This window comes from Macrobrachium rosenbergii, chromosome 34 (assembly GCF_040412425.1).
Source record: "Macrobrachium rosenbergii isolate ZJJX-2024 chromosome 34, ASM4041242v1, whole genome shotgun sequence".
Taxonomy (NCBI): Eukaryota; Metazoa; Arthropoda; class Malacostraca; order Decapoda; family Palaemonidae; genus Macrobrachium; species Macrobrachium rosenbergii.
In genome coordinates this window covers 6,537,526-6,558,440 of record NC_089774.1, presented here as the reverse complement: position 1 = coordinate 6,558,440, position 20,915 = coordinate 6,537,526, and the positions used below count along the sequence as shown (strand labels likewise).

Genomic DNA, 20,915 nt, shown 5'->3' with positions numbered 1-20,915 from the left:
TTATTATTATTATTATTATTATTATTATTATTATTATTATTTTTAAGGATTTGCAATAATAATAATAATAATAATAATAATAATAATAATAATAATAATAATAATCACTTACTCTGGCGGAAAAAATAATGGGGGTCAATTTATCTCTCTCTCTCTCTCTCTCTCTCTCTCTCTCTCTCTCTCTCTCTCTCACACACACACACAATCAGGAAAATTAAAAGGCTCGTTCATTCTCTCTCTCTCTCTCTCTCAAAACGAGTTCCCCCAAGGCTGTTGCTATCACCCCATCTTGTCTGAGACCTTTAATACTTCTACTACTCTGCTATCACAGAGAGCAACGTTACGCCATACTATAAGTCGATCTGGGGTCCGTTCTCTGTCGATATTCGATAAAAACTAGAACTTTCGAAGGATTTGTCTCAGGAGTGACCCCGTGGAGTGGTAGCCCATAATTCTGGCTCTGTTTATGCCCGTCAGAGTAGGGTAAATATTCTGATTTTGGGTGGGCCATCTTAGGAGATTGAATTAGAGTTAGATTTTGAAGGGAAAAGTGGAATAGGAGTGATATGGCTTCAAGACGTGGGCAGAATTTACTCTTCCTCAACATGGTCTATAGAAATGTCGCTTCTGTGAAGACAGCAGTTCAGTTATAGCCCCTTGGCTCTGTCTGTTCGTGACTGTCACAAGGATACGACTGCTGTCTTGACAAATCTGTCTGACCAAAAGTGTCTCACAGCAAGACGTCTAGTCTTGTACACCTCCCAAAAAAAGTAGAGGCCGATTCTCGCACTTTTTCGAAAACTTTTTCAGAGAGGCGCCGTTAGACCTATGTCATCTGGTACGCTACAGAGTGCTTGAGTTTTCCTTTTCACCAACTTTATTTTTAACTCCGTCCCTCGTCACGATTCAGATTCGAGGTTTTAGATGTTTCCTGGTGTTCGTATCTCGCTTTTTCTTTTAGTTCTTCAAACTTTTTCTGGGTCGGGACGTTTGTAACTGACTCACACTCTTCCTGTTTGTTGCGGAGGGCGAGATTCAGGATGGTTTGGGGACGGGAAGGGTGTTAAAATGCCTTGCAGATCTGGTGCAAGGGGCAGTGATTGACACTGAGGATTACTGAAACTTGCTATCGACAATGGGTGACAATAAGGCATGACTCTGTGTCCTTACAATATCTATATAATTAAACTATAAAACTCTCTATTGAAAACTTTTTATAGACAAATTCAAATTTTCGTCTTTATATCTTTCTATTCTTGAAAGATGAGAGACTTCACAAACAAATAACCTTCATTTTTTATATATAAGAAAAATCATCATCTTATCACCCACCTTAATTTTTGGTGGCCCCCACTTGGCCCATTTCGTGGGCCACCAATTAATCTGTCAATACTAAGCCAAAGTTATTTGAGATAATTCTTTCTCTCTGTCGTAACTTGTTTTATATTGATTAGAATCTTATATGTAAATGATTAATAAATCATTTTTACAGTATAAAAGATTGGCAGGTTCATTTTCTTAATGAGAAAATGGAATATTTTGTTTTTAGGGTGAATATTTATTTTTTCTTATTTGACAAGTTTCTGATGGCCAGTTCAAAAAAGGATATGGCATACATTATATACGTTTAAAATAGGTGTATTTAATGAAAAAGTATATTTAATGTTTGGCTGTTTCAGCAATGTATGTATTAGTAAATAAAATTTACATATTGTTGTATATTTAAGTAAAGGTATTTTTATTCTGTTACATAAAAAAACAGTTTGAAATATTTTTAATACAAGCAGAAATGATTAAAATAAAATAAGCATAAAAGTATGGTATATATATATATATATATATATATATATATATATATATATATATATATATATATATATATATATATATATATATATTAGTCATGGCACTAATAGACACGTGCTATTTTAAGAGTATCTGCCCTGGGCAGGATTCGAACCTGTGCCCTTAAAGTTTCACATAGAGGATTCAGTGACAAAAAAGTGTTACAAACTTACCAATGGGTTCGAATCCTGGCCAGGGTAGGGATACAAATCTATAAAACTTTAAGCATAAGGTATCCCCCAAGGTAGGCATGAGTCTAGACGGGAAATATCTTTAGTTATGTGAACATAGACCATTTAGCTTTCATCCCTTCAAGCAAACGGGCTTGGCCTCTGCATGGACGGGTGACCTAGCTTGCACAGAAGCCCCCTGTGTCCATCCAGCTGTCAATTGAGGAGGCGGGAAGGGGCATGACTTGGGGCAGCTGAACATACTGGGGATAACAGCTACGCCGGAGTCTTGCCTCTTCCGCACCAACTCTGTGTCTTCTTCTTCTTCTTCATGAATTCTGGACTAGTGATGATCCTCCTTCGTTCTGCAATGAAGATAAGAGTGTTTAGAGGTTGTTCATTGACTATTTTTGCTTATTTTCGCGTTGATAACTGCCCAGACATTAAAGGAATAACTTGTTTGTTCAGAGGAAGTTATTGTAAACATGCACACATGGGCTTAAAATGTAGTGAAAGTCTATAAACTCATTTTGGTTCCATATTGTCCTGACTTCCCTACATTGTGGGATACAAGGCATTGCAAAAACTAGCAACAAACCTAAGTGGTCTGGTACAGGTGGCAATGGATCATAGTTTAACTGCAATTTCAAGGGTTTTTCTGTGCTTTCAAGAGTTTTCCTGTGCTTTCAAGGGCTTTTCTGTGCTTTCAATGCCTTTCCAGTGCTTTCAAGGCCTTTCCAGTGCTTTCAAGGCCTTTCCAGTGTCTTCAAGGGCTTTCCTGTGCTTTAACTTACACAAATCTCCACTCACCTCCAGCCTCCCTTCTTAGAGTTACCAGCCACATAGGTCTAAGTCTTCTAAGCCTACTGGTGCTCACAAGAGACAAGCTAACAATCATCTAGCTATGGAACGTCCTTAATGTATTCTTTAAATTACTTCTATCTCTATCTTGCCATCTGACTCATAATATTCTTCTTAAAAGCTTTACTCTCAAACTGACAAAGTCTTTTATATATATATATTTATTATAAAACAATGATTCATGGCCGTATAGCAACACAGATCGTTCTAGGCTTATATTGCTATTTTCAGTCTATTTTTTCCCCTATATCTTGTTCAGCCTGTCCATTGTTAGACTGTTCGTGTGTGTGTGTGTGTGTAAAAGTCTAAAGTCTACTTCTTCTACAAAAGTCTAACAATACACCAAGACCAGAGGTTGTTGACAAGCGTCTTCCCCGAAGTGTGAACACCACCAGCAATCAACTGGCTCAGTGTCAAAGTTACAGCTGTAACGGTGACCGCTGTAACGGCCAGTGTGAACCGCCTGCTTCAGGAAACTGACTGTAACCATCTGTAACAGACCATACAGTGCGTTACAGGTAGGTTAAGTACAGGATACATTAGCATTGTCTGAGGTGTGAGTCTAAATGCAAGGGAAGCCTAGACTCATGTGTTGCAAGCTCTCTCTTTCTCTCTCCCTCTCTCTCTCACTCTACAAGAGTCTCTGGTCTTACTGTAACCCATAGCCACTTGCACTAGACTCCCAGTGTCTGTTATGTACTATTTCACTCATTCCAGAGGCTCTTTGGCCTCACTGTGACTCACTGCCGGTGATACCAAACCCCTGGAATGAGTGAGCAAACTTGAAACTTACTAAGGAGTCTTTTACGAGATTTAATAGTTTACAACAGTCCCTGGAACGAGAGAGAGAGAGAGAGAGAGAGAGAGAGAGAGAGAGAGAGAGAGAGAGAGAGAGAGAGAGAGAGAGAGAATTTTTTTATTTAAATATTTGAATGGTAACTGCAACGTCATTCCTTCAATTTCCAAGACACAGGTCACAAGCGCATGCGCGGTGGACGTGAGAGATGTCATGGAATAAATAACACTCGTTTTTCTTAATTGTTTTAATTAATATAACGTGGTTAGTATATATGTCACTGATTTATATTGTTATTTTGATTTCGTTATTAATAATAACACTCACTGTGGTTATTTTCATGCCATAACGGGATTCGTAGGCTGTCAAAATATAAAGAAAAATGTCAAAATATCGACGCCAGTTCCTTCAACGACTTTCTAAGAAGAAGAAATCAAAACAAAGCTTCCTGACAGGAGGGTTTAAAGAGGCTAATTTCTCACGTGTTTATGCCGGGACACGATTGCGTTGCCTCGAACAAAGAACGTATTTTGTTTAGTTTGTGTCTTTGTTAGAATTCAGTTTGTTTGTCAGAATTCAGTTTGTATGTTAGCTGAATTCAGTTAGAGTTCCATTTGATCATTAGCATAATTCAGTTAAGTTCCATTTGCTTGTTAGCTGAATTCAGTTAGAGTTCCATTTGCTTGTTAGCTGAATTCAGTTAGAGTTCCATTTGCTTGTTAACTGAATTCTTTTAGAGTTCCATTTGCTTGTTAACTGAATTCTTTTAGAGTTCCATTTGCTTGTTAGCTGAATTCAGCTAGAGTTCTGTTTGCTTGTTAGCAGAATTCAGTTAGAGTTCCATTTGCTTGTTAGCTGAATTCAGTTAGAGTTCAGTTTGCTTGTTAGGAGAATTCAGTCAAAGTTCCGTTTGCTTGTTAGCTAAATTCAGTCAGAATTCCGTTTGCTTGTTAGCTAAATTCAGTTAGAATTCCGTTTGCTTGTTAGCAGAATTCAGTTAGAGTTCCATTTGCTTGTTAGCAGAATTCTGTACCTTTGTACCAGAATTAGCCAAAAGGTTTTTTGTGAATTCTGACCAGAAGTGGACCTTGTGGCTTAAACAAATGAGCAGAGATTCGGGGAGTCCCGATTCTAGACAAGGGTCCTTTTGTGTGGGTAGGACCCAGGGATTTGGTACAGTCGATCAGCCTTGCTGGAGGTTTGCGGTCTCTGACATTCTTCTTATCCATCGCATGCACACATACACACACATACGAATACGCGTATGTGCAAAGTCACTGATACGCGTGATAATATATATGACCGCGTATGTGTCCACTGACAAACATCACTGCAAATATAATAGAAAATTATATATCATAACTTCACCAAGGAAAGTGCCCGAGATCAATCCCCCAGCGGGGCAGAGTGATTTGTATCCGGAGAAGGCCTATTGCGCCTCTACTGACCTAAGTAGTGACTTTTGTACCTGATGGTTAGTCAGCTTATGATGGTAATTTCCTTACCAGGGGGAAGGGTATAGGGCTAGCAACTTCATCCTGTAATGCAATGCATATTTAAGAATCTGGGTGTGGTAATGGGTAGCACTGAGGCTTAAAAGCAGGCAATATACATTAAGTGTTCAAACTTAACCAGATATTTTTGTTCAGTGGGTCTGCCCCGTCAGTCAACTTCCTGCAGCAATTCACTTTTAAACACCTTATAAAAATATTTCCACAGTTGTTGCCTGTAATGTACAGTTCTTTATAAATTAGGAACCCCAATTTCATGTATTTTGTAAACTATAGACACACCTGTAACACCTGTTTTTCGAATCACTACACAAATGCCGTTTTCAGCTCCTCAAATACACTTCATGAACGCGCACCTGTTTGTTTACATTCGTCATAATTCACTATAATATTTCCATAACCTCTTCTTCACTTTAGCAATTAGGAGAGCAGGACCCCAGAACTCTCCTTGGGGATCCTTTGACGTTCACTGACGACGCCTTTGGAGAAACGACATTTGAGAGAGAGATTGAGAGGGAGGGGGGGGGTGAGAAAGAGTGAGAGAGTGAGAGAAAAGAGAGAGAGAGAGAGAGAGAGTGAAGGTGGAATAATGTTAATATTTGTACTCCACTGAGTCAACGTCTCGTCAGGAGATGATGATTTTCCCAACTCGTTCCGCAAACGTCTTATTAAAGTTCGTCCGCCAAGGACCTCGTATCCCCAGACTAATCCCTCTGTAGGAGCTGATCCGCAAGACCTGTGCCCTGCAGCCGCATGTCCTACGACGCACAGGACACTGGGACACCTCCTGAAAGTCCTACCTTGTAATTAGAGACGCAAATAACTTAAACATCACCCGAATCTTCGTCTCTCCATTCGCGTAGATCTTCTTTCGCAGGCGTCTGAGGTGGACCAGTAGAGTCATCCCCAATTGTTTGCTGTTCGGCCCCACGGTGCAAGTGCCAAGTCATTTAGGCAAACTGTGCTGCTTCGCGCCCCGAGTTGCAACGTCTCTCTTGCTTCGTGCAACTTCCTGTAGGTAGAATTCAACTCCCTGAGTTAACGTCGAGGTTAATGAAGTAAGGTTTTAGCTGTTTATGAATAGGTAAAATCCTTAGGACCAGTTGCATCAACTCAGACTTACATATAACCAGACAATCAAATCTTTAACTTGATTTTGTACATGGCTTTGTGTCTGGGTTGTTAAGTATAGTTTTTCTTTGTAATTAATTCAGTGGTTTAACTGTTTAGAAACAAGAAAATTCCTTATAATCAGTTACATTAACTCAGACGTCCGTATAACCTGACAATCAAATCTTTATCTTGATCCTGTAATTGCGTTTGAGTCGAGGCTGTTAAATACAATTTATTGTAATTTATTCAATGATTTAACAGTTAAGGAACAGATAAACTCCTCAGAACTAGTTACATTAATTTAAACATGTGTATAACCATGCAACGTTTTTCTTGTCTTTTGCAACTTCCTGTAAGTAGAATTTAACTTCCTGGGTTAATGTCGAGGTTAATAAGTGAGGTTTGTTGTGCTTAATTCAATTATTTAACTATTTATAAACAGCTAGACTCCTTAGGATCAGTTATATTAACTTAGACTTACACATAACCAGTCAGCCAAATCTTTAACTTGATTTTGTATATCTGTTTGTGTCGAGTTAAATAAGCTTAGTTTCTTTGTACTTAATTCAATCATTTAACTTTGATTCCTCAGTCAGAAAGTATTTATAATTACTTAAATCAACAATAATTTACTTAATATTCAAGTTTAAAAGTATATTTATAAAAAAATTGAAAGGAATTTTACTTTATTTTATTTTCTCCGAGATTCTGCAGTGACACAAGTCAGCGTTCTGGAACTTTCTTCCACCGTCGTGGTCCCATTGTGCTGCCCATTTTGAATTTCTGCCTTCAAGAGGCGAGTCTCTATACTGGGCAAGTTTCGAGTGGTTTCTTTCCCACTGCTATCAAGCTTCGGGATTCTCTTCTTCCTCTGGTTTTCCTGTTTCTTATTGCTTTGTACTCTTTGCAGTTAGGCTACGTTCTTCTTCTTCTTCCGCCATCTTGCTTTCTTCGGTCCCGGGCTGGAGAAGGACACTTGGGAGCCTGTATTTTCAGTTATGGTTTGTTAATATGGTCTATAATCTACCTGCTGAGTCTATGATCTACCTCCTGAGTCTATAATATATCTCCTGAGTCTATAATCTACCTGCTTAGTCTATAATATATCTCCTGAGTCTATAATATATCTCCTGAGTCTATAATCTACCTGCTTAGTCTATGATCTACCTGCTGAGTCTATAATATATCTACTGAGTCTATAATCTACCTGCTGAGTCTATAATATATCTCCTGAGTCTATAATACATCTCCTGAGTCTATAATATATCTCCTGAGTCTATAATCTACCTGCTTAGTCTATAATATATCTCCTGAGTCTATAATCTACCTGCTTAGTCTATAATATATCTCCTGAGTCTATAATATATCTCCTGAGTCTATAATCTACCTGCTTAGTCTATGATCTACCTGCTGAGTCTATAATATATCTACTGAGTCTATAATCTACCTGCTAAGTCTATGATCTACCTGCTGAGTCTATAATATATCTACTGAGTCTATAATCTACCTGCTAAGTCTATAATATATCTCCTGAGTCTATAATCTACCTGGTAAGTCTATAATCTACCTGAGTCTTAGTCTATAATATATCTCCTGAGTCTATAATATATCTCCTGAGTCTATAATCTGCCTGCTTAGTCTATGATCTACCTTCTGAGTCTATAATATATCTCCTGAGTCTATAATATATCTACTGAGTCTATAATCTACCTGCTAAGTCTATGATCTACCTGCTGAGTCTATAATATATCTACTGAGTCTATAATCTACCTGCTGAGTCTATAATATATCTCCTGAGTCTATAATCTAATGCCGAGCCTATAATCTACCTGCTGAGTCTATAATATATCTCCTGAGTCTATAATCTACCTGCTAAGTCTATAATATATCTCCTGAGTCTATAACTACCTGCTAAGTCTATGATCTACCTGCTGAGTCTATAATATACCTACTGAGTCTATAATCTACCTGCTGAGTCTATAATATATCTCCTGAGTCTATAATATATCTCCTGAGTCTATAATCTAATGCCGAGCCTATAATCTACCTGCCGAGTCTATAATATATCTCCTGAGTCTATAATCTACCTGGTAAGTCTGTAATCTACCTGCTGAGTCTACAATCTACCTGTTAAGTCTATAATCTGCCTGCTGAGTCTATAGTCTACCTACTGAGTCTCTAATCTACCTTATAAGCCTATAATCCACCTACTTTTAGAACTTCCAATATAAAAGCCTATGGAACAATAGACCTATCCTTCAAAGTTATATATAATTAAATAAAGAAGAATGAACATAAATCAAAGGTTTAGGTAAAAAAGTTGATCATTTATTTCATATTTCATCGTTTTGTAAACAGAATTTGGGACGCCATTTTCAAAGAATTTTATTTATTCATTGTTTATATAGGCTGTCGCAACAGGTTCCAAGTTCAGATGTTTACAAAGCTACTTCTTCTTCTTCTTCTTCTTCTTCTTCTTCTTCTTCTTCTTCTTCTTCTTCTTCTTCTTCTTCTTCTTCTTCTTCTTCTTCTTCTTCCTGATTCGTCGGTTCCGGAGCTACGACACAGTTCCGGGCAAACGACTTTTTTTTTTTTACTTTAAATATGTTAAATCTACTTTTTTTTTTAAAACAATGATTTAGCTTTTTATTCGATGGTTTACTTTTACTTTTAAGATTCCGATTTATTTATCACATATTTTCTTGATCTGAACCGTTTGCGTCGATTCCCAGGAATAGTCCCACCACTTAGAACTGATTCCTTGTAAACAACACTTATCCACCCTTAAAATCTCATGTACTTTTTCAACTCCACTTAGAAAATTAGCGTTTTTGATAATGGAAATTGCCTTGTTACTGCTATACTCTATTTTCTAAGTGGTTTGCACTGTAGGCCTACATTTAAAACCAGCTTTTCCCAGGCTAATGTATTTATTAACTCTCATGGCTAATTTTCTTAACATGAGAATGATATTCAATTTCAGTGTTTCTTGTAACGATTTTTTTTTAAAGTTAAGTGATATTTACATTGTTTATACGTAAAGTTGTTTACACACACGACTCTTGTTCAGTTTTGTAAGCAAACAAACCTAAGTAACGGAGATTTGTAAAAAAAAAAAAAAGAGAGTTCATTTGTATATATAAGCCACAGAGAAATGTCTTTCATGCTCTTCGTATATAGGCCTACTCTTGCAAGACTCGAAAGGATATTTGTTATTTTGATGACAGAATGTTTCTTAGGCCTAGTTTATTAGTTCATTAACTATATTGAAGCGATTTTAAAGCTAAATCAGACGATGAAAAACATCATAAAGTAATTTGAGGACATATTTACAAGATCTGGACCGACAACAGACCACAATTCTGCCCATAAGAATTCGAAAAAATCTCAAGAAGAAGAATCAATGTTTAGCATATTACTCGAGTCGAATATACCAGCGACCCATTGGAAAAGCTTAAAAAAAACATTAAGAACTGTAAATAAATCGTTCATTGAATTTAAATTATCTAAAGGAAATGAATTTTGGCATTAATGAAGGATTGGACACGAGCCAAGGATGAAATCTTCTTCTTCCGTAAATACTCGAGAAGGAAGGATCGTCTCAGTCTGGACAAGATTAAATAAAACATGCTAATTATTATATTGGAAAATCAATAATACGTGTATGATAATAACAGAAATTGGTTTCTTTGAGTTTACCATGAATTGAAATATGCATTTTCCTTAAAAGTTCTGTTTTATGTTAAACGAACTGAGTCTAAATTTCATTATGGTTCCGACATCTTGTTTAAAGCTTCTACGAACCTCAGTTTATTGATGTCTCTCCTTTTCTCTTACTGAAGTCTTTTCAAAATCACAGTCTTTCACAGTTACAGTTCTTTCACAGTCACAATCTATCACAGGACAATCTTTCACATTCATAATCTCTCACAACAACAGTTACCATTTTAACCATCTTTTCATCTTTCGAAAGAAATATGTCACCACAAATAATAAGTGCCAATAAGTATGACTTTTTTATTGATTCTAAGTAGCATAAAGTGCCAACTTGTGTTACTTTTTCTTAATTCTAAGTAGCATAAAACCACTTACAACCTCCTTCCTACTGAACGCGATAAATGTCGCCACAAATAAGTGCCAATAAGAATGACTTTTTAAAAGTAATTCTAAGTAGCAAAAAATGCCAACCTGTGTCACTTTTTTATAAATTCTAAGTAGCATAAAGCCACTTACAAGCTCCTTCCAACAGAAACGCGGTTATTGACACTTTATTGAACGCTACGGATCGCTTTTTCGTCGCCTTCCGAGATTGAATGACTTCCGGTAACGTTCAACATGTCGCCCAACTTCCGCTCTTTGAATAGTTTGAATAACTTCGTTTGTTCTGTCGGCGACTGTAACTTTCCGCCTTTAACTGTAATAACTATTATTAATAAAGTTATTTGAGTTTGAAAATAATTGTTGAACGTTAATGGCAGTTTAATTTGTCGAGTGCCACGCCTCCTAACGATGCACGCCCCATAGAATTTGAAAGATGTCCAACGAAGTCAGGGGATGTTTCAACATGCTCAACGGAATTGGCTTCGAGATATTTAATTTATTTATTATAATAAAATAATTGAAATGAACCTCACTTTATATAATAAATTTGCAATATAATTAATTTATTGTATATTTTTAAAATATATTATGCAAAAATTGTTGACATATAACTTAAAATTGTATTTAATTATGAATACAAAGCCAGTTACAATGACAAAATCGAACATTAAATAACATGACGGTTTAGAGCTTTGGCTACTTGCCTTTAAAACAACCCATCGCAGTATCCCAAGTTTGCCTTACAAGGAGAAGGAAGCCGATTTTAATACTTTTCGGCAATTATTCTAAAGAAATATGATAATAAAATATAATACAATGAAATATTGAACTTTATTCTTATAGTTTAATATATAAAAAATCAAATCGACGCATTTAATAAAGAGATATGAGACAAAGAGACGACCCTTATTTCACCGCTAATATTTCGGCCACCGCGAAGAATTAAGTGGGATGAAAGACTAAATATGAAAATTTAATGTCTGAAGAATAAAATACAATACACAAAACACCAAAAACACCAACATTCCAACAAATAAAGCGAAAACAAAATACATATTGCCACCAATGGCTGCCACCCTCACCTTTGTTTACCTTCCTACCCGGAGGGAAGAAGTCGACTCCATGTAAATAAATACGGACTGAAATGACGTCTGTGATTGATCTCTGGTGATTATCCGGCTCTGAATTACACGTAAGTGATTAATTTAATCGTTTTAATCTCGCATTTAAGGTTAAAATCGACCTGGAGGGCGTGTAGGCCTAGAGCCCATAGGCCTAGGGTTGTTTACCTTACGTAGGCTTTTAATTGTTTACCTATGGGTAATTTGGTCTATATTTACCTTTAATATGTATTTTTTAATTGTATTTAATTCAAAATTAATCTCCGTTTCGAGTGACTTGACGAAATTCCTTATTAAGTTAATTTATATCTACGTGGGAGGTTAGCCTAGGCCTATACCGAGGTTAAGCTACCTATCGCAGATTTTAGTTGTATTAATTAATGTTTTTGTCTATTTTTCGTTGATTTATAAAGTAATAGGCCTACTACATCACTCAGTGTCATTAAAGATCGTAGGGCTAGGCTATAGGTGACGTTTAAGAGTGGTAGGCCTAGGCTAGGCCTACCTATGGTAATCTATATATATATGTTTGTATGTTATGTTAAATTGATGATTTTAATGTATATTTAGAGTTATATTCGCATTTTTGACCAATATTTCTTTGGATAGTGAAATATGGCGGAATGTGGGTTGACTATGGGGTTTTTGTAGGCGTGAGGTTCGGATCATTTCGGGTTATTTTTGCCTTAAATGAGTCTTATTTCTACTAATTCTAAATCAAAAATACTTCAAATCACTTTAAAAACCTTTTAAAAAGCCGCGTCTCAAAGTTCGGCAACGGCAAAGTGGCCCGCGCGGCGAAAGAGAGGTTTTCCGTTTAAAGAGAAAAGAACAGTCGAAATCGCCGGGTTGCCCCCCCTTAGGGGGGGTAGTAGTGCCCTCAGTCCACTGTGGGCGTTACTTAATAAGGTTCTTTGCAACTTCTTTCATTTCTTTTACCGTACCTCCTTTCATAGTCTCTTTCCCCCACCTGACTCTCCTCAACCTTAATAATTGATTCTTAATGCAGCCGCTTTGAGGTTTTCCTCCCGTTACGCCTTTTCAGACCCTTTACCGTCGATTTAGGCGCTGGTCGACCTCACAGGTCCCAGCGCTTGGCCTGTGGCGTAAATTCTGTATATTCAGTTCAGTTGCGGGGTTGCGTACCTTGGCTAATGTTCCCTGACCTAACCTGACCTATCGCAAGGGCCGTAGCCGTAACGCGTCGCGTTTTGCCTTTTGTCGCGAGAATAACGGGTCCTTGAAGGCGCAGCCAATCCCAGTTATTCTGTTAATGTAAAATATCTGATTATTTGAAATGAATATCATTATAGGATTGCTGATGGAAGTAGGATTTCGCCTCATTATATTATAATGTCGGCCAAAAGCAGAAACTATATGTCTGTCTTGACGATAAAGTTCAATTTTATTTCTCGCACTTGACCGATGTTTTCAGCGTGCCGCGGGCTTATAGATTTTCGACGAAACCGTCGCTGTCTGGATGAAAGTAAATAGAAATTCTTTAAAGTTTAAGAGATATTGCCAAATAATTTCAAATTTTAAAGTATAGCTTGCGGCATTCAGAGTTCCAAATCCAGAAATGTAATATTTCAGAAACAGGGTGCTTATTTCGTATGCGTCGGCTAAGAAAGTCATGTAACGCAGTACGTGAATATCACTGGACTTCAAGGAGTGTGCTTAGAAAGTAAATTGACAGACTCTTGAAAATAATCGTGAACGGGCAGGTGTACTGTTGAAAGTCAGGATCCTCGCATAGAAATATAGATTCCAAGTAAAAATGCATTACTTTAAGTTATTAACAGCAATGGAGTTGAAAATAATGACGTTAATGTAACTGGAGTTGTCAAAATAGTGACGATCAGCTTACGTTGTCAAAAATCTTTGAACGTATCGATCAGCTTACGTTGTCAAAAATCTTTGAACGTATCGATCAGCTTACGTTGTCAAAAATCTTTGAACGTACGTTGGTTGAAAATGCATTATTACGGTCAGCTGAGTTGACAAGGCTGAGGAATTACGAGATATTGAAGTTGGATAAACCTACTAATTTCATGTGGCCGGATATATCGACACAGGTCAGCTGTGTACTGTAGGGTTGCGACAGTATTATACCTGGTTGTGGACTGGCCGTAGGCTATGCATGAGCAATGCTTGCCCGGTCTGGGAACAGTTTTATTATTTATGCAGTTTAAGTACGTTATTCAGCCGCAACTTTAAAGGCTAGAAGAAAATAATGACAAACTAAAATGACAACTTTGGTACACTGACATCTGTGTTTGATGATACACTTGTGTCCAGCAGTTCTCTTTTATGACTGGTGAGAAATCTTACATTAAAAGCATCAGCGCTTCATAGGATTTAGTCCTAAAAAGAGTTGGTGCTTGCAAGCACAATTTTAACCACTGTGAAAGAGCACGGTGCTAATGTATAGTAGGCTAGGAATCATTGCCATGAACAAATGTAACCTAAGGTACTGTATCGACAATCAGGAGTTAAGAGTATTGTTGGTGTTAATTGTAACATATATCACCAGGATTTCAGTCAGTTTCATTCCATTTTGTATTGTAGAAAACATCTTTTCAATCAGCCTACCTCAAAGTAAGGGGTTTTTATTTTTCATTTGTTTAATTTGATAGAGATGTAGGTCTGTGCATTGATAATATTATAAATAATAATATAAATGCATTGACATAAGTAAATTTCTAACTCACATAGGAAAAGTCTATTTTCATAGTGGCCTACAAGCATAAAATAAAATTTTATATATGAGCTTAATTGAATAAAGAATAATGCTCTAGGTAAAACAATTCAAATTGAAACTTGGAATTGCTAAGCCACGCAGTGAAAAAGTGCGTTTTATATGCATTACTATTAAAGAAACTTATTTATTCAGTTCTTAAAGTCCAAAACCTTACAGTATACTGGTACATATTACGAATGACAACCTTTGGAAATCATAGGACATAAGCAAAACTGTTTTTAGCATTTCACAATTTTTGTTCAGCATTTCGGTTGTTATTAATTTGTGTCTCATTACTTTTGAATTACGACTTCCAGACTGCCACCCAGGTGGCAAAGCATCACACCAAAAATGAAGGACGAAAAGCCTATACCTCAGAGGAAAAACTCAGGGCGGAAGTTGTCGTCTGACAGAGGGAGCGGAGGCACTGGAGGGTCGGCACCTGGAACGACTGATAGCAAAGGTATTCGTACTTTCTATTCGATGCCTCTGTCAATAAGGTTTGTGAATTTTTGTCACATGCACCATGCCCTTATTTATGTTCACAAACATTTAGCTAAAAATGTTGTTTGATATCAAAGTAAGTTATTACCAAGGGGCCTCGAACCACTGGACGGTTGGGGAACGACGACCTTTCAATTCCTCTTGGGTTGATCTTATTCTGAGGCTGGGTGAATTTTATATTAAATGACATTTGTAGTTTAATGTTTGTGGATATCTCTTTATTGGTGTGTTTGTGCTGACAAAATATCTCAATAATACTGAGATTGAGTTTGATGAAAATTGGTGAAGGCATGTACTGGGTGACCCTCACCAAATGATGAATGTTTCTTGGGGTGTCAGTGTAGATTTTGGTGAATTACTGTACTACGACAGAAATCATCCAACTCGGTGATATTCACGGTATTCAACATCAATAATAAGAGAAGTATTGAGATATTGTACATTACAGTACTTGTAGTTTTTTATTTGGATATGTTGATAGGCAGGAATCTGATAAGGTATATGAAGATAATAAGTTTGATCTAAAGAGCACTTTTGTTACGATGTGTGAACTAACCCATTGAAAGCACAGTACTGTATGCCTGTAGACAGTATACAGCACTGCATGTACTATAGATCTTGTTATTATCCCAGAGAACGTTATGCGATGAATGTTAGTTCAGTGCTGCACATATATACAAGATTGAGGTGATTAGCTTCTCAATGAAAGTTCACTTGCACCTTTTAATATGTAAAATAGAAGCTTAGCATATTTAGAACTAATTTCATGAGTCGATTTTTACGCACTACATCCTGGCGTGTTTGTCGTACTAAAGCCTTTTTTTTTTTAGCAAGTTTAAAAGATGATTTTTGTTAATCTTTTTATGTAAAATTGTCCAAAAAAAGTTTCACGTCTTCTGAGCTTCTGAAGCATTCAGTAACATTTTGATTTTTCAGGAGAAACTACCGCAGCCAGGCGGAAACGAAGATTGGCTGGGATCCGTCCAAGGATATCCATCGAAGAGCTAAGGAACGCCTTCAAACGTCAGGCTTCCGTTCCCCAAGATGACACCGAGTGTGTGTTTGATCCCATGGCGAAGGTGGGTCAATTATTGGTAAATTCACCTTGTGTTTGAATCATTTACTTACATTTTTATCTATTTATTTATTCATTTAATTTTTGACAGCGTAGTCACTCGTTTCGTCCTCAAGGAGCTCTGGTAGACCGTGGAGGGTAACTCCTTGAGGACTCAGCAGTGACCACAAAAAACAGGTTTTTCCTACGTCAAAACCTGTTTTATTTTTTCTTTATAACTGACCTCTTCTGAATTCCACAGGCCCAAGAGAGTAAAACCGTCATCCGTGGTAGAACAGGTGTTGTTTACGACGAAGCTATGGCCAAACACAAGTGTCTCTGGGACGACACGTACCCAGAGTGTCCCGAGAGACTCCTACATTGTCTGGATAGGTGAGTGAAAAATCATTCTTTTGGTTCTTCTTGAAATGTTTGTGGTATATTTTGAGGTGTTGCTTCTCTCATTACCATCAATGTTGTTATGTCAGATTTTTCGTTAATGTGGTTCAGTATGGAATGACGCCTTGCCATTGTCTATGTCTCGTTGGATCATTCATAGCACTGAGTTCCACACTAGCCCTCATACAGGCTGCCAATTTCAAGGGCCCATTCTGGCATAAGGCCGACGTAATCTATACCAACCAACTAACTGTCATTTACATCTGTCTTGTTCTCTTTCTGCCTGAATGCACCTCTGGTCCAAATCCTCATTTATGTCCTCCTTGATTTTCTGATCTCTCCAACTGGTTGTCTGACTTACTGCTCGTCACCACATAGTTGTGTATTTATAAAAGACTGTAGATATCACTAATTGGCAGGTGAAGTTCTGTTGCTGGGTGTGTTATCGTATCACTGGCTGTGTCCAGCCACCTGGACTTGCATTGACCTGAGCAGTTCACATTAGGTAGAAGTAAATAGCAGGGAGTTGTGATAATGTTGAAAAGTCAGTGGAGTAAGTAATAAGATTTGATGGTAAATTGTCAGGATTTTCTCTTTATGGTATTAGACGTGAAGTCAGCTTCTTTCTCCGTCATTTCCTTGGCATTCGTACTGTTCTGGTATATCCCTCTACAGACACCACCCTACTTACGAACGTACAACGCACGTCTGGAACGTAGCATGTTCATAAGTAGGGAGGTCTCTACTTCTATATCTACGGCTCTTCTGAAAAATCATGATTCATCTCTCTCATTGTCATAACTTTCAACACTGTCCTTATCTTGACCAAAGTTTACTAATCTCTTCAATTCCACAGGTGCAAGGAACTTCAGTTACTCAGTCGCTGTGAGACGTTAGAGTCGAGAAAAGCCACAGAGGAGGAAGTTGCCAAGCTTCACTCGCGGTCAGTGATTGATCTTCTGTGCTACACTCAGAAAGAAGAAGATGAAGAAGCCTTTGAAGCTTTGTCATCCCATTATGACACTGTATACTTCAACCCTGTAAGTTTTTAATTTTTCATCTGTACTGTAGTGTGTTCTAATTCTCTGTGCTTTGTTTTTCTCTCACCATTTTACCAAAATGTGGTCATGCTATTCATTAGAAGCTTGCTTAGTGAGTTAATGATATTATTTTTGCTCTGTGTGAATGGGTGCTCATTTTGAATAATAATAATAATGGTAATTATTATTATTTGGGATGAATCTTGCTTATTGTTAAAGATAGTTTTTATCTCCGTGCTGATAGGCGAGCAGATATAAGGTATCTTTAAAACTAGGTAAGTGTCCAAATAATAATAATAAAAAATAATAATAATAATATAATAATAATAATAATAATAATAATAATAATAATAATAATAATAATAATAATAATAATAGTAATAATAATAATAATAATAATAATACTTTTGCAACTTTTCTTTATTTTCCAATAATGTTGTGGACAATTTCATGTGTGTCTTAATAGCGAGAAGGTAACTGCTGTAGGCAGGCAAGGGTTGGGGTACCACCTACTCCACCAAGTGTTAATGTCCACTGGAAAGAATAGCATCTTCCTCAAGGTTCACAAATAGTTTAAGGTTGGAATGAAGTGAGAATGGCGTGTGTGCCTTTCCTTGTCTTTTCCTTCCATCTGACAGCCCAAGTCTTTATATGTGTTCGTCTGGCCTAATACGGGTGACTTACTCAATACAGCATTCTGTCTCAGACTTAGTTCGGAAGATGTGACCTCTTCCGCCTCTCTTTTAACTAGGAGGGGGAATTGGTAGAACACTTATTGTACTGAGCTGGGTCTCCTGTTTCTCCGTAAAGGGAATTTCCTTTTCCTCTGTTTCCTAGAGTAGGGTTCTTGCGTGGCCAAACTCTAGAACAGGGCCCAGTCAGCTTAACATTGCGTATGCCAGGCTGTACAGGCGGTTGCAGGAGTCATCCCTCTCTTGTGGGGCTAAATGGCCTTCGTAGCATCAGCACCAAGCCATATGACCCAAGTTTCATACGTGACTGGTTGTAGGAACAATACCAGTCATGTTGCTTGGATAATGTTCCCCATTAAGTAGTAAGTCTCTTTATAAATGACAAAGGTTTGTAGGGACAAACTGCAGTTTTAGTAATAAATTACCTTTTCCCCAGATAAACAAATCTTAAGTCTTTTACAATCCCATCTCTAACCATCCCAGCATTTGTCCTGTTTACTGAATAAAAAAGTGAATGCTAATAATATATATACCACTATATATACCACTAATAGTCAGCTTTGTTACTAAGCTTCAATGACTGGACCATCTTGTGCCAAGAGGTACTGTGTGTTGATATAAACGACATGAGGTTTTGATATTAAGAAATGCAGTTTATCTTAAAAACTTGTAATATTTGCTAGATTTTATTTCTGTTTGACATTATCATTTTGATATCTTTTTTCTTATGTACGTTTCAATTGTCACTCATTTTATTACAGTGTTGGTACATGAGAAACATTTTCGATCAGAATACAGGCCTAATATGGCCCTAATGAAAGACTTAAGTAACAGACATGAATACTTGCATCAATTTAAATAACTTTCAGTTTTTATGTCATACATTATAAGTGCATAGTACCTTTTAAGATTGCTGTAAAATTCAGGTAACTATTGTAACCATGAAAATTATCACTTTTCGTGAATTACAGCATACGTACGAAGCAGCGATGCTTGCTGCTGGAAATACGCTGGTCTTGGTAGACAGCATCGCTTCAGGAAAAGTGCAGAATGGGATGGCTTTGGTCAGGTATGTATTTCATTGCCTAAACATGAGAGCCTGATTAGAAACTTAATGTTTTATCTGTGTAAAAGTTGATTGTCATCGCATTAGCTATAATATAGGCTACATACAACATTAAAATTACCATCCAGTGTTGAAATATGCTTTATTGTGCATGAATAGTAAATAAAAGGAAGGTATACATCTTTGGTACAGAAGTCATTTAGATAAAAGGTGTTCATACAAAATGCAAACCTGTTATTTCAGAGGCCTTCATGTTTAATCAAAAGCGATAATGTTGCATTGTAGTTTTAATAAGTGAAAGGAAACCTCATGTGTTATTTGCCTAGCACCTTGCATCTTACCTTGGTCCCCTTTTGGTAGGGACTGAGTACAGTGTCCCTTATATGAGCACTCTTCTTTAGAACATCATAGAATTTTCTTTATTCTAATTTTCCTCTGTATGTTTCCCAGCGGACTTAGTAGTATTTTGTGTGAATTAAAGTTAGTGAATTATGAGCATTTTTAGATAGCCTAACTAGACCTCTGTGTTAAAATTCTCATATTCAGTATAGTTTTGCTGTGGTTATTATTATTCTGATGATATTCTGTTCCATGTTCTCATCTCCTAAAGTAATCTTCATCTGCCTGTTGCTAGCATTCTTGAGTATTCCTCAGTAGAATCTATTTTTCCACAGCCAGGGTTGGGTTTAAAATGAATATTCATCTGAGTCAGGTCTTCGTCTGTGTCTTCTCTTCAAGATCTTTTGGGCCCTTCCATAGGAAAATAAGCTTTAAATTTCCATTGGCAGGGTTAGGTTTAAGATGCATACTCATGTGATTCAGGTTTTTATCTGTCTACTCTTCAAGATCTTGTGGACCCTCCATAACAAATTAAACGTTGTGTAAAGTTAGTATTGTGTGTTAAGAAACAACCAGTGAACTATAAACAATTATGTATTTTGTGAAATGTAAGTTTGAGAAATTTGATCAAATCTTACATAGTAATAAAAGTTAAAAAGAGAAAAATGAAGTATCTCAGGCAATGGAAACACAGTTGTGAGATGTGATGATGTAGAATCTCATTAAATACCTAAGCAGTTTTCTCAGCATTGTTGGGAATAGTGGAATGTCACAATGACATGATCCACTTAAAACAAATTACTTGTGATTTACAGACCTCCCGGACATCACGCCATGAAGGCTGAGTACTGCGGCTACTGTTTCTTCAACAACGTCGCTTTGGCTGCCCAGCGAGCGCTGGAGAAGCATAACATGTCCCGAGTTCTCATTGTGGATTGGGATGTGCACCACGGACAAGCTACTCAGCAAATGTTCTATGATGATCCGAGGTGAAAATTTGGTAGAATTTGTTTTTTCTTGACTCTCTCTCTCTCTCTCTCTCTCTCTCTCTCTCTCTCTCTCTCTCTCTCTCTCTCTCTCTCTCTCTCTCTCTCTCTCTGTCTAATCTGTAATCAAGCAGTATTAAAGAGGGCTAAAAGCAAAGTAAGTAAGCTATGTTTGAAAGATTTTCCCACACAACATTGTATATTTATAAAAATTATCAATTTATCAAAACACAAACAGATATGTGAATGAAAATACCAGCTGATATGAACTTTATTTCTCTTCTCCCAGAGTTCTCTATTTTTCCATCCACCGCTACGAACACGGGAGCTTCTGGCCAGAGCTGAGGGAGAGTGAATACACCTACGTAGGCAGCGGACCAGGGAGAGGTTTTAACTTTAACCTCCCCCTCAACAAGACGGGGATGAAGAACGAAGATTATCTGGCAGTGTTTCACCAGGTTTTACTTCCTGTGGCCTATGAGGTTAGTCTTTTCTTCCTCTGAGTCTTGACAGCAGAAATTTTTATGTTTCTTTTTGAGGTTTAGAAGCACATTAACAAAGAGTAAACAGGGGCTGA

The 20,915-nt window shown here is 37.1% G+C and overlaps 1 protein-coding gene across 1 annotated transcript in view; it reads left to right on the top strand.

The window, feature by feature from the left end:
• Positions 1-11,449: 11,449 nt before the first annotated feature.
• The window catches only part of HDAC6 (histone deacetylase 6), a 37,819-nt gene continuing 28,353 nt past the window's right edge, over positions 11,450-20,915 (top strand). The window contains exons 1-8 of the mRNA XM_067133769.1: positions 11,450-11,589; positions 14,576-14,721; positions 15,699-15,841; positions 16,079-16,209; positions 17,072-17,255; positions 18,919-19,016; positions 20,168-20,341; positions 20,628-20,820. Coding sequence (XP_066989870.1) covers positions 14,610-14,721; positions 15,699-15,841; positions 16,079-16,209; positions 17,072-17,255; positions 18,919-19,016; positions 20,168-20,341; positions 20,628-20,820 — 1,035 coding nt within the window. The 5' untranslated portion in view covers positions 11,450-11,589; positions 14,576-14,609. The remainder of the gene's footprint in view (positions 11,590-14,575; positions 14,722-15,698; positions 15,842-16,078; positions 16,210-17,071; positions 17,256-18,918; positions 19,017-20,167; positions 20,342-20,627; positions 20,821-20,915) is intronic.